Source organism: Geotrypetes seraphini, chromosome 15, assembly GCF_902459505.1.
Source record: "Geotrypetes seraphini chromosome 15, aGeoSer1.1, whole genome shotgun sequence".
Taxonomy (NCBI): Eukaryota; Metazoa; Chordata; class Amphibia; order Gymnophiona; family Dermophiidae; genus Geotrypetes; species Geotrypetes seraphini.
The window spans coordinates 25,867,191-25,890,878 of record NC_047098.1 but is presented as its reverse complement, the minus strand read 5'-3'; the positions used below and the strand labels follow the sequence as shown (position 1 = coordinate 25,890,878).

Sequence of the window (23,688 nt, the reverse complement as noted above, 5' to 3'; positions counted from 1 at the left end):
TTCACCTTCACTATTTAGTTAATTGATTGTTAAAGTGCTGTGGGCAATTCTAAAACTTGGGAGCAGGTCTTTTGCGTGGTCTTTGATATTTTTGACCCCCCCCTTCCAACATTTATAAGAGGTTTTGAATTATTTGGAATCCTCAAAAAAAACTCCATCGACTTGTAGTAGGGTTCTGTCTAGACTAGAGGGAGTCTTGTCCACGGCCCTGTTCTTTCATAAGCTGGGAGAGAAGCTTCTTTGGATTTTAGCTAACACATGGGCTCTAGATTGCTTTAGTCTGTGGAAGAGGAACCAGTTTCTGCTGAGTCAGGGTGAAGCTCAGAAATAAGGATCTCATAGGAAGTTAGAAAGTGTAACGACTTGTTACAAGGAGTATTTCGTAAGATTCCCTGCCCGGGCTTGCAACATGAGGAAGCTGTATATTCTGCTTTGTTCCCTGTGGCAGTAAGACTGATAGCCCGAAGAAGGGTTCGGGTTTTTCCTAATAACACAATACGTACGCTGATGATGTTTGTTGCTTAATGAAGTAAGCCATAAATAGGTGAAACCGTATTCTTAACAGCTACTAATAGGGCTGTAAACCGCATCATCATTTAGGCAGCGATTTACTTCCGATTTTCCTGCACTATTGTTAACTCCCAAATGCAGCAAGATTTTAGTATATTTTTTAACGCAAAAAATTAAGATTTGGTTTTCTATTATAGCTGAGTTACACTAACCCCATCCTTCCGTCCTTTTCACAAAACCGTAGCGCGGTTTTTAGCGGCGGTAACTAGTCCGACGCTTATATGAGCCTCGGCCCTGTTAATGCCGCGGCCGGCGCTAAAACCCGCACTACGGGTTCGTAAAAGTTGGGGAGTAAGTGCTTAATCACGTGTATTTCCCCCCCCCCCCCTGGTATTTCAAAGTGTATTAAAGATGTGCTGGAGAAAAAATGCTGACTTTGATATTAATCCTGCTATTTAGAAAAACAAAGCTAAAATTTAGCGCATTCGTTTCCTCTTATAGCGCTGAATCTACTGTAGCATGGGAGCAGAGTATGTATCGGCCCAGTGAAATGCAGTACAGAAACTTCATCTCAGGATCCTCCTCCTCCTCCTCCAATGATGGGTAAGAGTTATGTCCATTTACTTCTGCCTCCACTATTTGACCCCTAGCAGTGTTTCTGAGGCACTACTATAGATCATGGCATCACCATTTTCCAAGATAGCATTGTGGCAAGAGGGATGCCATTAATTGCTTTCAAGGGGTGAACCAGTTTACCACTATATCAGCTCTATGGTGAAAGGCCTTCCTGTACAGATAACCCCAAAGAGTCTGGTGGGAAGAGAGTCCAAGCCAGGCCGACTGGACCACCAAGGAAGTTTTGCATGTCTCATGTCCTATCTGTTCTTGAGCCCACTCATCCACCAATAGGGAGACATTTTACTCGTGCTGCAATAAAAGACTGGATAGTACTGTGGTAGTGGGCACTTTTTCTGACAGTGCACACTTTTTAAACTCCACTGTAACATGCATGCAATTAATTTGCTAGGAATAAAATCTTTTTTTAAGTATGTGAATTTGACTACTACTACCTTGAAGCCTCAGTTGGTCAACAGGTTAATTTTAAAGGTCTAAATGCACCTCCGACTAGCACTACTACTCATCTAATTTAGTATTCTTGAGTCATACTTTGCCTAAACAGGTTCAAGGTGCATACTCATCAGATTCAAATGAGAACTACCTGGGATCGAGCTAGGAACTTGGGATCTGAGTTGGCCACAGTTGGAAACAGTATACTGGACATGATGGACCTACAGTCTGTCCCAGTATAGCAATTCTTATGTTCTTAAAAATCAGCTACCGCTACATGTATGGGTTTTTTTAAATTATTATTTTATAAACCACAAAAGTGTAATACATTTGATTGAATATAGAAAAATATTACAGAGAATACACAATTTCCTACAATTAATATATAGAACCATAACTTTACCCACCCATCCTTTTATCATTTATCAATAATAAAACAAAACATCTTTATTACATTGATATGAAAATGTAATATCTATTTTTCCACTACCTCTCCCTCCCTTACCACCCCCCCATCCCGGATGTGTAATGAAAAAACTCAGAGAATCATATATAAAAACGCTAAGCGTGCATGCGCACTCGCGCCACATGTTCCCTGATCTGTCACGGCAGCATGAGTGCGCATGCGCGCCAGACAAGCTTCCCTGCTCTCCACCTCATAATACGGCGCTACGGGTCGAAATGTCTTTAGACGCTGCCGCGGCAAGGCAGTGCGGAGCGGCGGCTGCCAGGAGGCCGCGGCGGCTTTAGGCGAAAGGCGGTGCGGAGCAGCGGCTGCCAGCCGCTAGCACCCCCTGCCCTCTTCGTCGCGGCTCAGGAGAGACGTGGCAGTGCAAGGCCTGGACGTCACCGCCGCGCTCTGCAACGCCTGCGCGCTGCAGTAGGGACTCTAGAGGAAGTGGCTAGAAGTGCAGACACCAGTTCCCCGCGACACGGCAGAGGCCCCGCACCAGAGTGAACTCATGCTGCCACCCAGAACTCCCCCACCTCTGCTGACCCTTGCCCCTGCCTGTCCCACAGGGCACCCCTGGCAATCCTGGCCCACAATAGTCAGCCCAGATCCAAGGCAGAGGAGACACTGGAACACCAACAATGCAACAGGTACTCTAATGATGCTGGATGGGGTGGAAAAGGTGGAAATAGGAAAGGGAAAATGGGAATATTGGTAGGTAAAAAGAAGGCAGAAGGGCTACTGCTGGAAAGGGGGGAGAGACAGAAATAAAGGGGGGCTGGGAGAAAGAAAAAAAGACACACATACAGAAAGAGAAAGAAATGCCTAAGTCTACACATCTATTCTAGCACCCGTTAATGTAACGGGCTAAAAAACTAGTGATATATAAACCCTTAATGTGAAGTAGCAAATAGAGCTAACGGACTCCATATTTTGTTAAATAAAACACTGGACCCCAAACATTCTGTGTTCATTCTCTCATATTTGTATATATTACATATATTTGTCCACCAAAATGTATAGTTTAATCTATCATGGCTTTTCCAATTTCTCGTGATCAATTGAACAGCTATTCCAGTTAAAACCATGAAAAGACAGCTTTTAAATTTATCAAGGGGAGGTTTAACATGTAACATAGTGCCACAAATTATGGCTTCGTATGTTAAGGGAATATCAGATTCTAAAACAATATTTATTTGTCCCCAAATTGACTTCCAGAAACTAAATATCAGTGGACCAAAAAATAACAGATGATCTAAAGTCCCTATATCAGCATGACAGTGCCAGCATCTATTGGATTTGGAGCTATCTAATTTTTGCATGTATGTTAAGTGACAATACACATTATATTACATTTATCTTCAAAGGGTGTCCAATTAATACATTTCTTCCCAACTGCATAAGATTTCACAAATTTGATTTCTATCTCCATATCATCCCTGATTATATAGTCAACTGTTGTGCGAGATGCAGGGGTCATATATCAAAACTTCTGGAACATAATTGAACTGCCAATAAAACAACCAGAGTGTTTAGTTTATTCATCCATTTTTGATGCTGTTTGGAAGGCATTAATAATTCTGAAACAAAAAGTTAACCCTTAATTCCGTAAAATCATACAACGCTGGCATTTTGCAGCAGGAGAAACACAGTAATAATAATAATTAAAATAAACATCCATCACTCTGAACAAGGTTTCTCAACCTCAGTACACACTTAGCCAGTCAGGTTTTCAAGATGTCCACAGTGAATATGAAAGAAATAAATTTGCACGAACTATTTACATTCTATGCAAATTTATCTTGTGCATATTCATTTTGGATATCTTGAAAACCTGATTGGCCAGGTGTGTCCCGAGGATTGAATTGAGAACCTCTGCTCCGAGGAAGGCGTGTTCGCTGAAACACGGACCGTGTAGGGTCCGGTTGGATTTTTATCACTGTATTTTTTATCATTGTACTTTTTTAATTGAATTTTCATGGTTTTATATGTCAGTGTTTAATAAGTTATCTCCAGAACATCTGTATCCACAGTTTTTGTTTTCATTGGAGAATACATATGCATAATGTTAGTCCAATTAAAAAAAAAAGGTGTTTTATAAAAATTTTTTTTATTGTGTGTGTGATCTGCACAAAATCCAACTTTGTACTTTTTGCCTATTGTGGAGTAGGCTAGATCAGTGATCTTAACCCAGTCCTTGAGATGTACCTAGTGATATCCACAATGACTATGCATGATTTGCGTACCGAGGAGATAGTGCATGCCTCTATCTCATGCATAATTGTGCATGCCTCTATCTCATGCATAATTGTGGATATCATTAGGCATGCTTCAAGGACTGGATTGAGAAGCACTGGGCTAGGTAATCAGTTCAATTGACAAGTTATTCATTTGAGTTGGGTTTTGAGTGTTGTGGCGGGGATTTAAACAAATGCTAGCACATTTACCCCACTAGCAAGGTCCCCTCTTCTTACTTTTGTTTAGACCAGAGATGTCAAAGTCCATCCTCGAGGGCCGCAATCCAGTTGGGTTTTCAGGATTTCCCCCCATGAACATGCATGAGATCTGTTTGCATGCACTGCTTTCATTGTATACTAACAGATCTCATGCATAGTCATTGGGGAAATCATGAAAACCCAACTGGATTGCGGCCCTCGAGGAGGGACTTTGACACCCCTGGTTTAGACAAACATGTTTGTCTAGGGTAAGGTTATCATATGACTCAAGAAAAAAAGATGGATTGATTGAGATATCCGGGTTTTATTAACACTGAAAACAATGGAAGTAAAACCCAGATGTCTCAATCCATCCTCCTTTTTCTGGAGCCATTTGGTAACCCTAGTCTTGGTAGTATCTGGTTGCTATGTTGACTCAGCCCCTACTTTCAATACAATTTTCTACACAGTCAGCCAGATTCACTGATGATGAAAAAGAACAGAGTATCTGTTGTCCCTCTGCTTCTGCATCACTTTCAATGCAACTTTTTTTGGGCCTTCTTACCCAAGTTAAATAGGGTGCTTTCTCAAAGGAAAGCTGTTTCAGGACGGAATATATCCTTATCGGTTTGGGCAGGAGTTGCTAAGCTGACAAGTACCATGTTTCCTTTCTCTTGGTTAGTTTCCTCTCTTAGTATGGACCACATTTTATACCAGTGGTCTCAAACACGTGGCCCGCCAGGTACTATTTTGAGGCCCTTGGTATTATAAAGAATGATTCTTTATGGAAAAACTTGTGTCCGGCGGTCATGTTCTGGAACGTTGCCCGCCTCACTGCTGTAACCTCACACAAGCGCTTTCCTGCGTCTGTACGCGTTTGTCCACTCCACCTCACAATCACAATTATCACAAAATTATCAGAAGCAATTAAGGAAAGATTTTTAAACTATAGTTTATAAATCTTTCCTTAATTGCTTCTGATAATTTCAGATAATCCACATTTTGGATTTGTAGGTACTTACCTCATGCAAAGTTCCCATTTCTTTAATAAGACATTAACTATTTTTTTCTGCAGCCCTCCAAGTACCTACAAATTCAAAATGTGGCCCTGCAAAGGGTTTGAGTTGGAGACCACTGTTTTGTTATCTCTTGTTAGAAGTTCTCGCTATCTAGTAGTGTGCATAAAGAATTACATCAACGCAGTTTGACTGGAATCACCACCATGGTCAGTTATCCGAGGATCACATTAATTTCTGGCACAGCTCTGAAACCAATAAACAGTGAGATAATACTCAGAGCTGTTAACAGAATTTGTATGAGACAACGGCGTTGAGGAGGATAGTGAGAGCTGAAGGAGTAGTGGAGTTTTTAAGTTTATTGATATTATTTTGATGTATTACCATTTCATTTCTGTAATTGCCTGGACCAACCAATACCTGTTTGTTGTCAAACTGTATGTACTTCAAAAGTATTTTAAGATATCTAGTTGAAATGACTTAGCTGATTATTGGAAACAGATTAAATTGTAAGTATTGTGGGAAGGAAGAGGAATGTCCTTGTCGACAGCTGCAGCCACTGCTGGTTAGTCAATCACATCATCAGTTGAAGACCATTCTGAGGACTAGTCCACTGAGACTGATCTCATTTTATGTACATTTACTGTCATGCTATGTAATTGTTCCCTATCTGAAAGTGATGATTACTCTTGATTATCATAAGTGGTGCAGTTTTTATACACAAATAATATAACCTGATTTTGTGGTATAACACATTTTTAACAAATAACTAAATACATAAAATATAACCAAGCTCCCTGAAAGTTCACTTGCAGCAATTCTGTCATACACCATGAGCCAAATTTGCACATAAAACAAAGCAGCTGCTTATTCTTTGTTTTCAGGCTCAAGAGCTTGGGAGAGGATGAAGAGGGGAGGGACCGATAGGAATGGAAGAGCAGAAAATGGGTCATGCTGGTATGGTGGGAAGAGGAAGACAGAAAGATGGAGATGGACTTGGGGGGGGGGGTACTAATTTGACTGTACAGGAAAGAGCCATGAGTGGGAAAAGAGAAAGTCATAGTTTGTTTATTGTAAGAAATGACCTGGAAGAGCTTTTTCTACATGGCTGAAGCTTAAGAGAACAGATTAGTCAGAAGTAGAGAATGACACGGTGACAAAATTCATCACCGTTCCCGTCCCCACGGATAACTGCGGGAAACCATCTTCATGTCATTCTTTAAGGAGAGAGGGAAGAATCAGAGTATGAATGGCCACAACCATTGACCCGCAAGCTTTGCTTTGAAGAATGCTGGTGTAGAAGGACTGAGGTTGAAACAGACACTACAGAATGACAGTCTCTGGTATCCAGAGCAGATATTGTGATGTCATAATGCCTCATTCCACCAGTGCCTAAGAGCCAATCACATCAGTGATGTCACAATGGCTTCATTATCCTTGGCTCCCATAAGAATCAGAGTATGAATGGCCACAACCACTGACCCGCAGGCTTTGCTTTGAAGAATGCTGGTGTAGAAGGACTGAGGTTGAAATAGACACTAGAAAATGACATGGGATTATTTCCCACGGTTATCCGCGGGGACGGGAACGGTGATGAATTTTGTCACCGTGTCATTCTCTAGAAGTATGCCTCTACTTGGCTGCAACACAGCCACCCTTAAACTAGGTCAGGGAAAAAGAAATAAGGTAGGAGGTGGAAATGTGAAAGTTTCTCTAGACCACTGGTGTCCATTGCAGGCCTCAAACAGTGTATTTATCTATTTTAATTTCTTACATATCGCTTCTATTTGAAGTGGTTTACATTCAGGTACTCTTAAGTATTTCTCCCTATCTGTCCCAGTGGGCTCACTACGGTACCTGGGGCAATGGAGTGCTAAGTGACTTGCCCAGGGTCACAAGGAGTGGCGTGGGGATTGAACTCACAATCTCAGGGTGCTGAGGCAGGGGTTCGAACCACTAGGCCATTTGATATAGTAACTGCAAACAATCTAATCTAATCTAAACCTTAGGTTTGTATACCGCATCATCAAACAAAACAATTTGCTGCCTTCGACACTCCAAAATAAAGTGATTTAAAAAAAAAAAAAAAATCCTTGAAGTGTTGTAAAATCAATATTAGTATTAATTTTTAATGTTTAATACCCAGTTAAGGTTTACAAAATTAGTAGTACAGTGGTGCCTCACACAACGAACTTAATTGGTTCCAGGAGCAAGTTTGTTATGCGAAAAGTTCGTTATGTGAAACGCGTTTTCCCATAACAATACATGTTAAAAAAAATAATTCGTTCTGTAGCATAAAATATGCTAAGATGACATAAAAAAAGATAAATTTTTTGTTATTATTTTTATTTAGATACATCTAAAAACATAATTGTTTTTTAGCAAACTGTCTTCTCCTCTCCCTCTCTAATGCTCCTCCTATGCTTTCCTTTTCTGTTCTCTTCCTCCTTCACCATCCCCTCCTCTTTGTCCAATCTCTCTCTCTCTGCTTCTCTCCTCCTCTCTGATTTTCTTCTTCTACCTTGCCTCTCCTCCACCCTCTGATGCTCGTCTCTCCTGATTCCCCCCTCTGGTGCTGGCCGACTCATGGCTGGCACCCATTGGCTGCTGCGCGCGAGACCTGCCAGCGGCCGGATGCAATGGGAAGCAGTCATCTGTTGGAGGCTGTAGTCGGGAGTCAGCGCCGTTAAAGCTGGTGGTTCTGCTTAGAAAGAACCACGCGCCTGTTTGAAAACTGTCACGCCGCTGGAGCCGGGAGGCGACAGAGAGCAACCGTTGCCAATCCAGCGCGTCTCTCCCCGTCTCCTCCCTGTGCGCGCATGCTCGCTCTCAGGCCTCCCCTCCCACCCCACCATCCTAACTCATACCTGAGGCCGTCCACCACCAACACCACTTCCGCAGCTCGCTCGCGCTTCGATACCCCGTCCCCTCTGACGCGGGCCGCCTCGCTGGAAACAGGAAGTGTTTGGGGGGGAGGGCTAGATGCTGGATAATCGGGGGAAACAAGTGAGAGAGGGCAGTTAAGCGCAGTGCCTGCGCGGAAGGATGCAGCTCGGGCGACTTCGTTGTGTGAAACGAAGTCCGTTGTACGAATCAAGACAAGAAGTTCGTTGTGCGCAGCGTTCGCTGTGCGAGGCGTTCGTTATGCGAGGCACCACTGTATGTGTAAGCTTGAAATGTTTTGATAGCCCTCAGTGCTTTCTCATATTCACACTGCAGCTGGAGACAGTACCAGCATTGGCCTGTGAGTGGCAGCAACAGGCATTGTATTTGAGGAGCTGGGGTTCTCATTGAGCACAGAGAGCCAGAACTGATATCTCTGTTCAAGTATGGTCTGTGTGAATCTAAATGAGGTAGACCAGGGAAACAGCAGCCAGCTTTTAATGCACTTCTTGTACCCTTTATTGTTTTACCTCGTTCACTTACAGTTCAGTGGTGCTAGATTACCATACACAGTTAGATATATCTGCATTACACATCTAGGCTATACAGCAAATGGTCAATATTAGTACAAATACATGAAATATATTTACATATTGTATACTCAAGCGCTGCACATTCGATATTTACAAATGGATCTAGGAATGAGACCTGTAGAGTTTTGCTGACAGACTGCATCAATGCCCTGTGAACATTTTGTGAAGAAATTTTGTTCCAAAGGCCACATATACTTTCCTTCCTTAATATGGACAAAGGAGGACAGAGATGTAGCACAAAGTAAGGTACCGGCATATATGGAAGTTGTCTGGCTTGGTTAAAATCAGTTCTTTTGCATTATAAATTAAAAAATGATCACAGGTATCAGACAAGACAGAAGGAACTCTGGGATACAACTTTTTTTTTTTTTTTTTTTAAACCATCAAAAGCAGTTCTTTGAGGAGACTATGACCATCACTGACTGCATGAAGCTCTAGCATGGCCTTTGCAACAAAACTCTACCACACAGTTCATGGTTTCAGCATAACAAGGAAGCACAACATTACATTCCAGTGATATACAATTTAGACCACGGTTTTGGATTAATTGCACAGGACAAAATGTAATGCAAGTGAGTTTAAATTCCACTGAAAATATAAGCAGCAAAACATTTCCACCAGTAGCAGGTTCACCCTGGTCTTCCAAGCAGCACTAAAATCAAACTAAACTAGCCTAAGCCAGTCAAACCTGTACATCTCTTCAAACCCAACAATGAGCTGAAGGATGCATAGGCAACATTAATCAAATGTAGAGATCTGGAGGGCACAATGGTCCATATTTTCTTTCCCTTAATGTGCAAGTAACTGCAGATACATAAATATGAATTATGTTAAAAATACAAATATATGTTAACGTGGAAAATTAAATATCCCTGGATATTAGTTAACAAGCAGCAAAAGGACCAGCCTTTGCTTTGAATCAGCCATTGGTTTCAATTTCAGAAGCAATTAAAAAAACCTGTTCCTATGACAGACTTCTTTTCAAAATCTGGAATTAAACATAAAGTGCATTATTTACCCTCTGAACTACAGACAGGTCTAATCATACTTTTGGGGCTGTGACTGCTCTTGTCTAGAGATCACTACTCAGGGAAGATAGGAAGGCAAAGAAAGGTCTTGTCTTCAGTGCAGCAGGACCACCATGGCTAAAATCAGTTCTCAGATAAACTTACCATCAACCTGATTTTCCTGGCTTATTTAATTCTTTTGAGCATTCTGGTATTTCAACATTTTTTTAAAGTAAAAAGTCAGGTTATAGTGTGCTGAACCTGGCCAAAACCCATGAAAGAATCATACTGAAACAAAGCACTGAACTGTACAACCAGTTAAAGTGTCCATTAAGAAGGGATTTAAAACCAAAAAGCTATTAAAAGCTGCCACCACCTAATTCTTGCACATGCTCAGTGGGTTGTTTGGCCCCTGGCATTGTGTACCTTCAGAGCTGGCTGACTCTGGAGTTATCACCACCTGTTTCATTTTCCTATTGCTCCCAAGTAGAGGCCAAAGTGGTGCTGCAATTCCATCTGGTCTTTTCCAGACAAGAATGTCCAACTTCAACACTCTCATGAGGACAACGGTCCATTCCAATAATCAATTTAACTTCAAACAATACAATTTTTAAAAAAAGACTTTCCTGAACTAAATGAGGATGCCCTACATATTTCCACTAGTTTTTCTGCCTTTAATACTTGTTAGGTGTTCCTCTATAACAGGGATCTAAAAGTCCCTCCTTGAGGGCCGCAATCCAGTCAGGTTTTCAGGATTCCCCCAATGAATATGCATTGAAAGCAGTGCATGCACATAGATCTCATGCATATTCATTGGGGAAATCCTGAAAACCTGACTGGATTGCGGCCCTCAAGGAGTGACTTTGAGACCCCTGCTCTATAAGTTGTTTGTCCATGCGCCATCATCTCTTTACCCTATCTCTCACACCATTTTAAATTTTGGCTGATCCAAAGCAAAAAACTTTAATTCATTTGTTCCAAGTTTTAAAAAAAATGATATACACATATTTTATTTAAATACTTTGTATGACTAAGCACCGTTTGTTCAGAATTGTAGTGTTAACAAATTTCTAGTGCCTGCAAATGATAACCACAGATAGAATGCTCACCATACATCAGACAGATCACAGGGACACACCCCAAATTAGTCAAGTAGTACATGACAACCAAAAGGCAGAAACTTCCCATTCATTTGTATCAAAGAGGAGCTCTTCAAACTCTCCATGCAAATGCAGCACCAAAGATCAGAGTAATGGAAACATGTGGGAAAGCTCTAAGAGCAAAGAAGTTTTGGCTGTTCCTCTATTCCACGCCCTTATGCATTTCTATCCAAATGACCTTGATTCTGAGGTCTTATACAATAATTTTATTCCCTTACACAACAGATTAGCAAAAAAAAAAAAAAAAAAAAAAACCCTCAAGATCTGGAGCCTAATCCATCTATTTCCCCCACCACACTTGGGTCACAGCAATCCCTTGTGGTTACTGTCAGTACATTAGAACCACCCTCCTCCTTCCTATGAGGCACACTAATGAACCCCAGAGAAAAAGCCTCCCTACCCCAGGGGAGCAGACTCATGTGAAGGGTTTTTGTTGTGAATAGACAATGTTAACCAAAGGAGCAAGTTTCGATGTAAGATTAGTTTTCTGAACTGGAGACCCTTTTGGAACTTACTGCAATACTGGTTAAAATTTGTACAGCTTCCTGTGTAATGCAGGACATTCTTTGCACCACAAGATTAGAGAGTTCAGTAAAAGATGCATCAAAGGGGGGGGGAAGCAAAGGGGACAGTGCCAAGGTGATTCGGGGATCATGTTGTCACCTCCTGGGCCAGAAGCATTAACTAAACTAATATTCTCAACCTATTTCTTACCCCACAAAGCCAAGGAATAGAACTGGAGATTCGTATCTGGTGAGGCGTCGCTGGTGGCTGGAACTTCCTGGGCTGCAGGTTGTACTGTATCCTTCTGGTAATGGCTTTTGTTTCTCCCAAGAGTTCTAAATTCCTGACAGATATGCAATTGTGGCAAGGATCTGAAGGAACTGCAAACATTACTGCACAGCATCACAGTCATTCATGCACATCTTTAGTCCTTACAGGAAAAATGTCATCCTACCCTGAATGTGCTCAGGGCAAAGATGTAGGTGAGGCTACATACCTTCTGCTAGTCCCCTCCTCCCCCTAGGATTGGTCTCCAACGCAGGGTTCATCAGTGGGAATACTACGCAGTGAGAAGCTACAGCCCTCTCTAACAAAGAAAGGAGTTTATATCTTGCCATCCATCATACAACTAGTCCCTTCTCCACTGTGCTTGTGTGCACATAAAGACTCCTGCCCGGCTCTGGACACTGTGTGGTACTAGCCAGTACACACAGTCAGGAGGGGGGAGCAGTTAGGTGGCATCCTATTACAATTTAAAAGACCATGTGACACTATCTGTCCCTTCAAAGGAAGGAGGTATCATGACCAAGGCCTAGCATGGCAAATTTCATGGTATAGGTGCCTGTCCTCAGGATGTGCTGAGATTATCACATTAGGCAGAATCAGACAGGGAGCACAAAACACAGACAGAAATGTGACAAATAAAACGGGGGGGAAAAGAAAGTACAGAAGAGTGACAGTTATATGCAGAATTTCTTGGTTTGCTTTTGGGGGTTTGTTTTTCATCTTTTTAACATTTTTCTGTTTGGTCACATGCGACAGATTAAGAGATTCTCAGCATAAGTGGGGAGAGCAAGAAAAGGAGCATACAAAGCTACAGGTTTACATAAAAAGGAAACTGCTGAGAATCACAATGGGGAAGGTGAGTGGTGCAGTAGGATCAAATCAGTACTTCGGCTGTCCTGAGCGCCTTCTGGAGAGCTTTGACCTGAAAAGAGAAAAACAGAGGAGTGTAATACAGGCACTTCCTCAGTATAGGATTATAGTTCAATCCCTTGTATTAGGACTTCTCGATTATTGCAATATTCTCTATCTACCATGCCCCATTAATATGATCAAAGAGTTACAGACAGTTCAGAATACAGCTCTCAGGTTAATTTACTCGCTCAGAAAATTTGACCACATCACCAATGCCTACTTAGACTCACATTGGCTACCGATTAGAGCCAGAATTCAATTCAAACTATACTGTATATTCTTCAAAGTAATTTATGGTACGGCACCCACCTATCTCTACAATCGCCTAAATCGTCTTTTACCAACAAGAATAAGAAGATCACAGAACATATTTTCCTATCCATCACTAAAAGGCACTCAGCGCAAAAAGCAATATGATAACCTCCTAGCAACACATGCTGCAAAACTAGAATCCTCTATCTCCAAATTGTTATCTACAACATCTGACATTAAAGTTTTCCGTAAAGAAATCAAAACTTTCCTATTCTTAAAGTATATTCAACCTACTTAAACTCCTCCTTCGCCTACTCTCTTTATAACATTCACATGTATAGTCTATTCCCTGGTTTCATCCTCTCTATATCCTAATAAGCAACAGGTTTTCCAAATAATCAACTTAATCCATATTATCTTCCACTATAACCTCCTACTTAACATTTTATGAAAATCAGATTAGCTTTTATGCAATGTAACCAGAATAAATTTTCCCATGAAAGGTAATTTATTATGTTATGAAATTCCTATGTAACATTAATTCTTATGAAATGTAATCGGAAATAATTTCCTATGTAACATATCCAGAAATAATCTCTGATATATTGTATCTATGTCTTTATCTATTCTATCTGCTTTATCTAATAATTATTTTTCTTGAGTACTTTAGCTAGATTGTGAGCCTTCGGGACTGTTAGGGAATTTCTAAGTACCTTTTTTCATTTATTTCAATTTTTATTGCATATTTATGGTATCTATTCTGTAAACCGCTTTGAACCTCACGGTATAGCGGTATACAAGAAATAAAATTATTATTATTATTATATTCTCTAGTGAGCACAGCATGCAAAAGAGGGAAATCTGCCCAGGGACTAGTATACCAGTACAGCTAAGGGACTAGTATACCAGTACAGCTAACAGTAGTCTTGAAAATTGTTAACATAGTGATTAATTAGGGCAGGACATCTTTCAATCATCCATTTGGTAGGTGGAGGAAGGATAAAGATCTTTTTCTCTTTCTCTGACAGGCTTGTTGCATAATTTGTGAATCAGTCAAATATCCAAAATTTCTTCCTGAAAACTTCAACTAAACCAGAAGCACCGACTTATCAGAGACTTTTAGCACCATCATAAGTAGAGGTGGAAAAATACTGAGTACCTGATTGCTAACACAAATAAAATGTGACTCTTGGTATCTGCCTATGGAAATGAGTTCATACCTCTAGCCAGGTAGAAAGGAGAGACTGGGAGGAGGATGAGAAGAAGAGGAAGAAGCAGGGCAGGAGGAAGCTAAAATAAAATAAAGGAAAGTCCAGCAGCACCCTCTTCTATAAATAAATAGTAAAGCAAAATAAACACCAAGCCAAAAATCTCCAAAAACAAAGAAAAATGACTACAAAAATAAAGAGTAAATCACAAAGAACTACTTGCCCTGTCTCTTAAAAATCTAGATTGGTAACATTTTGGAGTATCTTTCCACTTAAATCATGGTGAATCCCTAGGCTCCAGGGTAGTCAGGTTAGTGGTGGCAGATTTCAAATCCCCAGCCAATCACATTGATACCTGAACATTCAGCTTCCTAGAACCTTGTTGTCCTTGCTAGACAATACCAAGCCGCCATCAATTTTGGTGACTGTCTAGATTATTAGAATGCTTGATGAAATGAGAAAGGGGTGAAAGTGGGTCTCAATGCTGGATTAAGTACAGCAATTATTTGCTCAATTACCCATGATGGTAAAAAAATAAACAGCAAAACAACAACAACAAAAAATCTGATTTGGATATAAAATATCACAGAAGAAATAAAGTTTCCACATCTGACAGCTGGGATATATCATTGCAGTGTGGACAAGAAATTCAGTGACTTTGTAATACACTACGAATATGGCATGAAGTGACACCTGATCTCAGAGAAGCAAAATGACAAAACAAAGAAAATCATTTAAGCTTGTTATTGTTAGATGCCATCGACTCATGCTCTAGTCCTAGTGACTTGATGAATTGCAGATCTAAAAAGAAATCGGTTTTGTGCTAGTCTGGAAAGGTCCTCCAGTGTCATCCTCATGGTTGTTTTCAGTGTGTCCAGCCATCTGATTGCAGGCCGCTCTCTTTGCCTTGTTCCTTCGATCTTCCCAAGCATGATGTCCTTCTCCAGTGATCTCTCTCTTCTGATGGTGACCAAAATAAGACAGTCATAACTTCATTATTTGGGCTTCGAGTGACATAGCCGTTTGATCTCTTCCAGAATTGATTTGTTAGTGCTTCTGGCAGTCTACGGCAAACCTAAAATCCTTCTCCAGCATCAAAGCTCAAATGAGACAATCTTCTTTCTGTCTTGTTTCCGTAGTGTCCAGCTTTCGCATCCGTAACTGATCACTGAGAAAATGAGTGCATGGACAAGTCTGATCTTCGTTTGGAGTGTTACCTCTTTGCCTTTGAATACTTTGTCGAAAGCCTTCATTGAAGAGTTACCAAGTACTATTCTGCAAAGTATTTCCTCCCTGCTAGTTGCTTCTTTGTTTACAAAAGAGCCCAGGAGATTGAAATCCTTTACAACTTCTATTCTATTGCGTTCAAGCTCAAAATCTTGATCATTTTCCATGTTCATGATCTTCGTCTTGTTTATGTTCAGTTCTAATCCCATGTTATGACTTTTGGCTTTGACTTTTTTCAGTAGGTACAGCATGTCTTCTTTGCTGCTGGTAATGAGCGCTGTTTCATCTGAATAGCACATGGTTTATATTTCGGCCACCAGCTTTGAAACAGACACTCTCTTCTTCCAAATTTGCCTTTCTGAAGATGGTTTCACCGTACAGGTTGAATAGATAAGGTGACAAGATGCATCCTTGCCTGACACCACCACCGGTTGCTCATCGTATAACTTACAAACTATGTCTACTGACTTTCAAATCCCTTCTTTATAAAGCACCTGCTTTTATTCATAGATTATTGATTCCCTACTCTTCCCCTAGATCTCTTAGATCCACTGATCAGCATCTCCTGACTGTTCCCTCCCTAAAAACTATTAATACACGGCGACAAACTATTTTTTCCGTTACTGCCCCCCAAATTTGGAATCTACTCCCAATTCACTTGCGAGAACACCTGAATTTGGAAAGATTTAAGAGCAATCTAAAATGCTTTCTTTTTAAAGATGCATTTGACAACTAATAAAACTATATTTGGTCCTCTAACCAGACATTAGGTTTATATCAGGTACTTTGAGTAAGCCCAGGTTTCTAAATTCTCTGATGCTTATTGCTCTTCCCTTCCCTAACGTTTTTTCCTTTATATGTCTTCTTTACTATTTTTTAAATTGTATTTCTGCACCTACCCCTTCCTTCTGTATCAATTAATTTTGTCTTGTTAGTCATATTTATATAATTTGTTTCCCTTTGATTATTGTACCCCAATATTTTTATTTTTTGTTCATCGCTTAGAAGTCGATATAAGCAATTAATCAAATACATAAGAAACTTGGAAACTTTATTGAAAACCAATTAGTGTTGCCGTATTCAGTTCTTACTGCAGCTTCTTGATTTACATATAACCTCTCTATGGGCTGAGTTATGTGTTTGGGTATTCCCATTTGCACTGGAGTTCTCCATAGTTTATTGTGCTCTTCTCCAATATCCATTTAACATTGGCAATAATGTCTCTTGTTCCTCGACCTTTTCTTAAACCAGCCTGAACTTTGGGTAGATCTTGCTCAACGTATGATTGGAGCCTTCGTTGTATTATTTTCAGCAATATTTTGCATGTGTCATTTAAGCTTACCCCTCCCCTATTACTAATTAAATTAGACAAATTCATCTGCAAATGTGTGACTGGGTTAAAAAGTCCCAACCAGCAAGACTGTATCATTACTGGGAAATGAGGAGTTTCCACTCCACTTCCTCAGGCTAGTTCTTACCTTATTGTACCAGCAAGCAGAGGATTGAAGGCGTATATCCAGTCATTGATGTCCTTGTCATTAAGAGCCTGAAGCAGTATTCCCCGATGCTTTGTGCACACTGCAAAGGTATTGGGGGTCTGAAAGACAAAACAGATGGTTATATCACCAATTATTCAGCTGTGGACCCTGGAAAAGGACATCCAGGAGTCCTACGAATAGTGCTGTCATCCTTTGGAAGATCTGCGTTCAGAATAACTTTAGCGCTCTCATTCCTCAGACTGGAGGCATCAACTAGGAGCATCATTGAGGTTAACACTCAGATTTTTTTCACTCCAACCATTCTCTTTAAACCCACACTGGTCTGCATATAATCTGATGCTCAGCCAAGCACAGTGCTATGGCCTGTAGCAGCTGTCTGCTCTCTCTGCCATACAAAAGCATGCAAATAGAGGCAAATTCTGGATGGTAGGGGCTAAGGAGAGATAAAAGGATGAAAGAGTCCAAGAGAGATGCAATCCATCTCCAGTCCCTGGCATGAAACAGCAGCCTGTGATCCTAATTTGTTAAGTATAAGGGTAAGAAAAGAAAGATTACACTGACTTATGCTCTCTGATTTTGACAATGTGATTGGAGAAAGAGTGCTGTACTGGAAGGCAGGGGTTACATACTGACCTTGATCATGGCCTTCTGGTCTTCACTGTATTGCACCTGGGCCACGGACAAATTTATAATGCCTCTCTCCACAGGGTCTTTGTCACTGTTGTAAAGGAAGACATAGGGGCGCCGGACCACTACGAAGTGCTTGACCCAAGAATTAGACTGCAGCTCTCTGAAGTGCAGGTACCCCTTCTTCGACACCACAGTGCTTCATTTTCAATACAACAGTTAAAAAATTAAGACAAATTAAAAACAAACAGCTGCCCCTGCCAAGAAAACAAGCCACAAAGCCAAACAGTGTGACCGAAAAAAGCTTCCAATACTGCTGATATGGGGATAACAGACACCACATCACAAAATAGTTTAAAGCTGCTTTGAGTCAACTACAATATAAAATTACATCCCAGAGCTTTAGGTGCCAAAAAAATTTAAAATTATGCACATGAAATTGTTATGAAGTTTTTAGTCAATATCTTAAAGAGATTATAATAATGTAATAAGGCTTGTAACATTCTAAATGAAGCCTCTGATCACCCATTCATCCCTCCCTGTTTCTCACCCTCACCACTAAACCTTTCCCTATGGGATTGGGATTGTCACTGGAATGCTTTTGGTGCTCTTTTTCAATGCACATAGATTTACAAAGTTCCAAAGTAACATATGTAACTTTTTCAAGTGTATGCGCTTAGAAAATGAGCCTCTTTACGTTTTACTTATATATTCTGGTGTTTGTCACCTTTTGCTCATTTCTGACCCAAACAAGGAGGTGTTTCCTTCAAAAGTTAGTCAAAAAATGTATCCAGTATATCATTGTCAACTGCAATATTTGCAAAATTAAGCCATAGAAAGAATCCCATACCATATATAAAAGGTTATCCAATGTATGAAATCCAATAAACCCAACGTGAAGAAAGAGATCAGAATACACAAAAAGTCAAAAACACTCGGAGCAAGGAGTGCACAGGCCAGCAGAACTGGAACCAGCGATTCTTTATTCAATGAAAGACCCGATATTGCCAATGTTTTGGCTTTTAGCCTGCCTCAGGGGTCTTTAGTTGTCTTTCACCTGATTTCTCCTTAATTTCAAACAGAACATTCTTGTTCACAGCTGTGGTTCATCCGAAAAGACTTTTCATATGAACTACGGCTGTGAACAAGATGAAGAGTGGATGTAGGTAGACCAAATATCCAAAAATATGTTTCCTATGCTTAACAGTAACATTTGCTTCTTTAGCTTCCCACATCACAAAAACTGATTCTGCCATTGTCACAATGAAAGGTGATCAGTCTTTCTATTTATTACCTTTAAAAATGGACTGACATGGATGCCACACAATTTATCCAAATGAACAACAAAATCTTCCAGAAGCAAACATCTAGGGCCACTTACACTCTGTATCTCTCAGATACATACATAGAAAACACTTGTCATGTGGATGCAGTGAAAATTCTGCATCCAACATGGAAGAACATTTTTTTTAAGTAACCTCTGTAGCTGGTGTTTTTTTTTTTTTAATTATTATTATTCTCTACAGCTACCCTTCTAAGTTTTATTTAAAATTTGATATACCGCTTAAAAAGTTGTCTAAGTGGTGCACAAAGTCATGAACAGATAAAATCAAGGGAGAACATAATTGGCTAACAGACTTAAATGACATATTGAAACAAGGGGGACAGGGGGAGAAATACAATTTGCGATGAGAGAGAGACATTACAAGTCAATACAGTAGGAGGGGGACCTAGTGTATGGCTCTTGCTCTCTCATCCCTCCCTCAAAATTCACTTTCCTCCTCCCTTCAATACATGTTTTCAGTTCAACCCAATACCCATGTCCCTCTTAATTTGTGTCCCCCAACAAGTCCTTTTCTCAGCTATCTCCTGCAAAACATCCCCAACAAACTTTCTTCCCCAACTCCATATCACCAGTTTCTCCTGAACATTTCTCTTGACACAGTTTTCTTCTTAATGAATACACCAGACTTCGAATGTGAGCTATGCTGCCTACAAAATTGAATACTTTCCTCAAAATCTCACAACAGCACTGGACTTTGGGCACTGCGGAACTCATGCCCAGACATCTAAGGTGGCTATCCTGGCTCCACCTCCTTATAGGTAAATTCTGTGCCCTGGGGAAATTCCTCCAGGTGTATCTATTGACTTAGCCACTGTGTACACTCTTCTACCCAGACTCTGCTTGCATTTCAAGGAATTATGTAATTATGCATGCACTTACCTAATCCCCTTAGATGTACAGAAAAGATTTTTAAAAGGCTGTTATATTGTGCTTAGGGTATAATCCTGCTGAACTCTAATTTGCTCGCTAATACTGGGACATATAGATATCTGTGTGTCTAAGTGCTTTGAAAATCCTACAGAGGGTTACCCTGTTCCGTCATGCTAGGTATATTCTCCTACAGGATTCTGCATTACTCATTTGGCTAGTACTTGGGATATAGAAGTTTATTTGATTGTGCAGTTGCTTACCCTGGTCTTATCTCCTCAATATCAGGAACCAAGTTGAGGAATTCATTCTTGCCAGCCCTGGCTAAATAAGAAGTCTCCACAGCTGGTGGCAACTGAAACTGTTCAAACTCTGTGCTAGGGCTGGAAGCACGAGAATTTGCCTCCGGTGTCCTTGGAGGAGAGAAATGCCAAAATTAAAACACATAGTGGGGATATGGTAAGAAGAAACCAAGTTTACTACTGCTGAAAAATCTAAGTCATTCCCATCTCTGTCTTTGAAGTTCAGGTGTTATACTCACTTTTGGTCCAAAGAGGTGCACCTAGAGTCAGCCAAAGATGGGCAGGTAGATGAAGGTGTGAGTGTAGCACTACTGAAACTGGACACAGAGGAATCCCGCCCAATTGGAGATATATCAGACAGCTGTACGACATACAGAAAGCAACAGAAAAAATAAGCATGAGCCTTTTGTGCCTGCTGAGTCCACTCTTAGAATCCAGAACTCGAAGTTAATTGTGTGCTTCTGCATACAAGAACGCACCTTGTTAACAGAGTAAACTTCCACTTACGGAATCCAGCATGATTGCACCCACAAAACAGACTTTTCTTTCTGCAATATTTACACAGCTGAGTTTACAATGTCAGCTGTACATAGATTACATTTGGGCTCAATGTGTTCAATGATGCGGGAGCTAATTGTACAGCACTGAGAAGATATGGGGCATACTATTGAACAGCTTCGATGACGGGTTATTAATCATATTGCAGACGGGGGAAGGATGGTAACTTAGAAGAATTTCTGAATTGGAGGGAACAAAAATGGATGGCTCCGTTGAGATTAAACTTGGAAATTGAATGGGCCAGCCTTTTCTGATTCTGGAAGGTTTTGATTGGTGGGGGATGCAAGAAACAAGGAGTTAAGTTAGGGATTTAAATTCTACTCTAGGACGCTGATGCCATCTTGGTCCGGGGAAGTGCTGGTGAGAGAATTGTTAGTGCTTAGGGTAGTTGGTGAGTAAATTTATTGTGATTATTTATCCTTAAGTATAAGATATGGGGAAGAAAATATAATATACTCTATCTATTACAGGGCATCCTTGAAACAGCAACTGGCGAAACATATCGGATTAAAGCCCCTGACCGAGAATATCGAGCTAATAAAGTTAAGTGTTTATTTTAAATAAGACATGTTTAAAATGTTAAATTTTAAATAAAGCTGTTGTGGGTAGAAGACACTTTAAAGTCAAGTGAATGTATATAAGAAGTAAGGAATATATGGACCAGTGACAATCAGAGACTTAAAGCTCTAGGGCCATGAGAGTATTCGAGCCCTGAGTGATATCATTGAGGTCTTGGGAAGTCGACCTATATGAGCTCTTATATATAGTAAAGATATCATTTGTATTAGCTATAAAGCTCTTAATATTATAGTCCAATTAGTAATGAAGTGTATAATAAGCACAGCATCTGGGCCCATAAAAAAAAAGGTTAGACAGGTAAACGACTGGTCTTGACCAGTCGCTTTTTTGGGATCGCTAAAAGCAATCATTTTTAAGTGCATCAGGAAGCCGTGTTAGACCAATCGCTCTACTAGTTTACAAGGCTTTTTAATATTAATCAGCTTATTTGCATGGTTGGATCAGGGAATGAGCGATCGTGCAGAAAACCATTTTCTGCATTGGGTCGGAAAGCGATTGTCACTAAAACTTAAAACAGGTTTAGCGACGATCGCTGGCTTTAGTGCATCTGGGCCTGAGTGCTCAGTCATAGCTTACAGTACTGTGTTATGCATCAGTAAAGAAGAGGCCACATACATACACTCAGCTGTTCTCTCTCCTGAGCCCCAGGAATTGCGTACCTTACAGTCACTGATGCTGCCACACACCTCATTCAGCTCTCGATTGAACGTGTGAGTTAGAAGTCGTAGACACTAGGGATAAATTCAAAAAGGAAAAATAATTGATGTACCCACCAGGATTAATTCTGCTCCATTCTCTGCTTGGAACACTAGGCCCCTGTAGCACTGGCAACACAGCTCTCCACCACATACCTTTGTAGCCAGTTCTTTCTCACGGTCCACCAGGCTCTCTATGTCAGCAGAGTCATAGCCACTGCTTTCGCTGGGTGTAACAGCAGAGATCTGAGAGGAGATGCTGGTGGAAGTGCTGAGGGTGCCACTGCTTAGGCTGGGTGAAATGGAGTCACTCAGGGACTTAGGAATGCTATCACCAAGCTTTTCATGCAATAGTAACAAGTGCCGGGTCTTCTCAACCTAAGGAAAACAAATGGACTCAGCAACACTTCCCACATCATGGAATGAACTCTATGAGAGGTAGGGGCTTGGCTCAGATTTCCACCATAGAAGTGACATCGCCACAACTGGCTGGCACCCTTAGAGGATGTAAAGTCAGCTTTGTGGGCTCAGAGTTAAATATTATGGAGGGAAATGCCATGATATCTGGCTAGCCTCAGAAGAGAAACAAATACAGTGGTACCTTGGATTATGAGCATAATCCGTTCCAGGAGCATGCTCGTAATCCAAAATGCTCGTTTATCAAAGTGAGTTTCCCCATAGGAAATAATGGAAACTCGCTTTGATGCGTTTCCCCCCCCCCCCCGAGAACCGGCATTGCTCCCCTCGAAGGCCCCGCCCCCTGCGATCAGGCACCCCCCCTGTGATCCGGCACCCCCCCGCCTCGAACCGGCACCCCGCCCCCGCCACGATCCGACCCCCCCCCCGACACGATTGGCACCCCCCGCCACGATCCAACCCTCCCTTGACACGATTGGGCACCCCCCCGCCGCTTCTTACCCTCATCTGGGCACTCTTGAAGATTGGCCTACTCGTCTGCTGGGCCTTGAACATCTGAGCATGCTCAAGGCCTGCGAGTTCACGTTCTGAACGTGAACATGAACTCGCAGGCCTTGAGCATGCTCAGATGCTCAAGGCTCAGCAGACGAGTAGGCCGATTTTCAAGAGTGCCCAGATGAGGGTAAGAAGCGGCGGTGGGGGGGGCCCAATTATGTTGGGGGGATGTCGGATCGTGTCGGGGGGGGGGTCGGATCGTGGCGGAGGGGTGCCCAATCGTGTCGTGGGGGTCAGATCGTGGCAGGGGGGGTGCCAGATTGCGGGGGGGGGGGGGGGTGCTCATAAATCGTACTAACATCACTCTCACACCTTCTCTTGTAGAGTAAGGTAAAAAAGAAGACATAAATGCAGAACTGCTAAACTCTCACAGAAAGAGCTAGATGAATAACGGTCCTTACTGAGGGGCTGATGCAGCAAACTCCAGCAAAGGGGTGGAAAACGCCAGGTTACAGAGCGATTCAAACTTACCGGGCGATGCTCAACATAAACAGCATGCCAATTATATGTATGCTGTTTGTGTTGAGCATCGATGGTAAAAGGAGAAGAAATGTGTCTGGCACCTGTGCACAAGAGCTGAGCAGTAGGCACAGCTCTTGTTAGCCAGCCCAGTGGGTTGATGTATTTCCAAACTCTGAAGAGGCAAGCAACAGCAAGGGCAAAAAAACCCCTAGTACTTTCAGTTGCAGCTGAAGCCTTTCCACTGCGATTTGTTGTGCACAGTGTTGTGTGG

The 23,688-nt window shown here is 41.3% G+C and overlaps 1 protein-coding gene and 1 long non-coding RNA gene across 11 annotated transcripts in view; one reads left to right on the top strand and one right to left on the bottom strand.

The window, feature by feature from the left end:
* Positions 1-209: 209 nt before the first annotated feature.
* Positions 210-21,317, top strand: LOC117349373. Its single transcript, XR_004537145.1, has 6 exons — positions 210-529; positions 1,012-1,113; positions 11,847-11,923; positions 19,607-19,740; positions 20,138-20,308; positions 21,180-21,317. It is a non-coding gene; the product is annotated as an uncharacterized LOC117349373 (long non-coding RNA).
* Positions 8,855-23,688, bottom strand: part of KIF1B (kinesin family member 1B) — a 195,786-nt gene continuing 180,952 nt past the window's right edge. For all 10 annotated transcript variants that reach the window (XM_033922756.1, XM_033922757.1, XM_033922759.1 and 7 more), the window contains 7 exons: positions 22,140-22,361; positions 21,948-22,019; positions 20,391-20,512; positions 20,113-20,262; positions 17,644-17,836; positions 16,990-17,108; positions 8,855-12,834 (listed from right to left, as the gene is read on the bottom strand). In XM_033922756.1, coding sequence (XP_033778647.1) covers positions 12,792-12,834; positions 16,990-17,108; positions 17,644-17,836; positions 20,113-20,262; positions 20,391-20,512; positions 21,948-22,019; positions 22,140-22,361 — 921 coding nt within the window. In that variant the 3' untranslated portion in view covers positions 8,855-12,791. The remainder of the gene's footprint in view (positions 12,835-16,989; positions 17,109-17,643; positions 17,837-20,112; positions 20,263-20,390; positions 20,513-21,947; positions 22,020-22,139; positions 22,362-23,688) is intronic.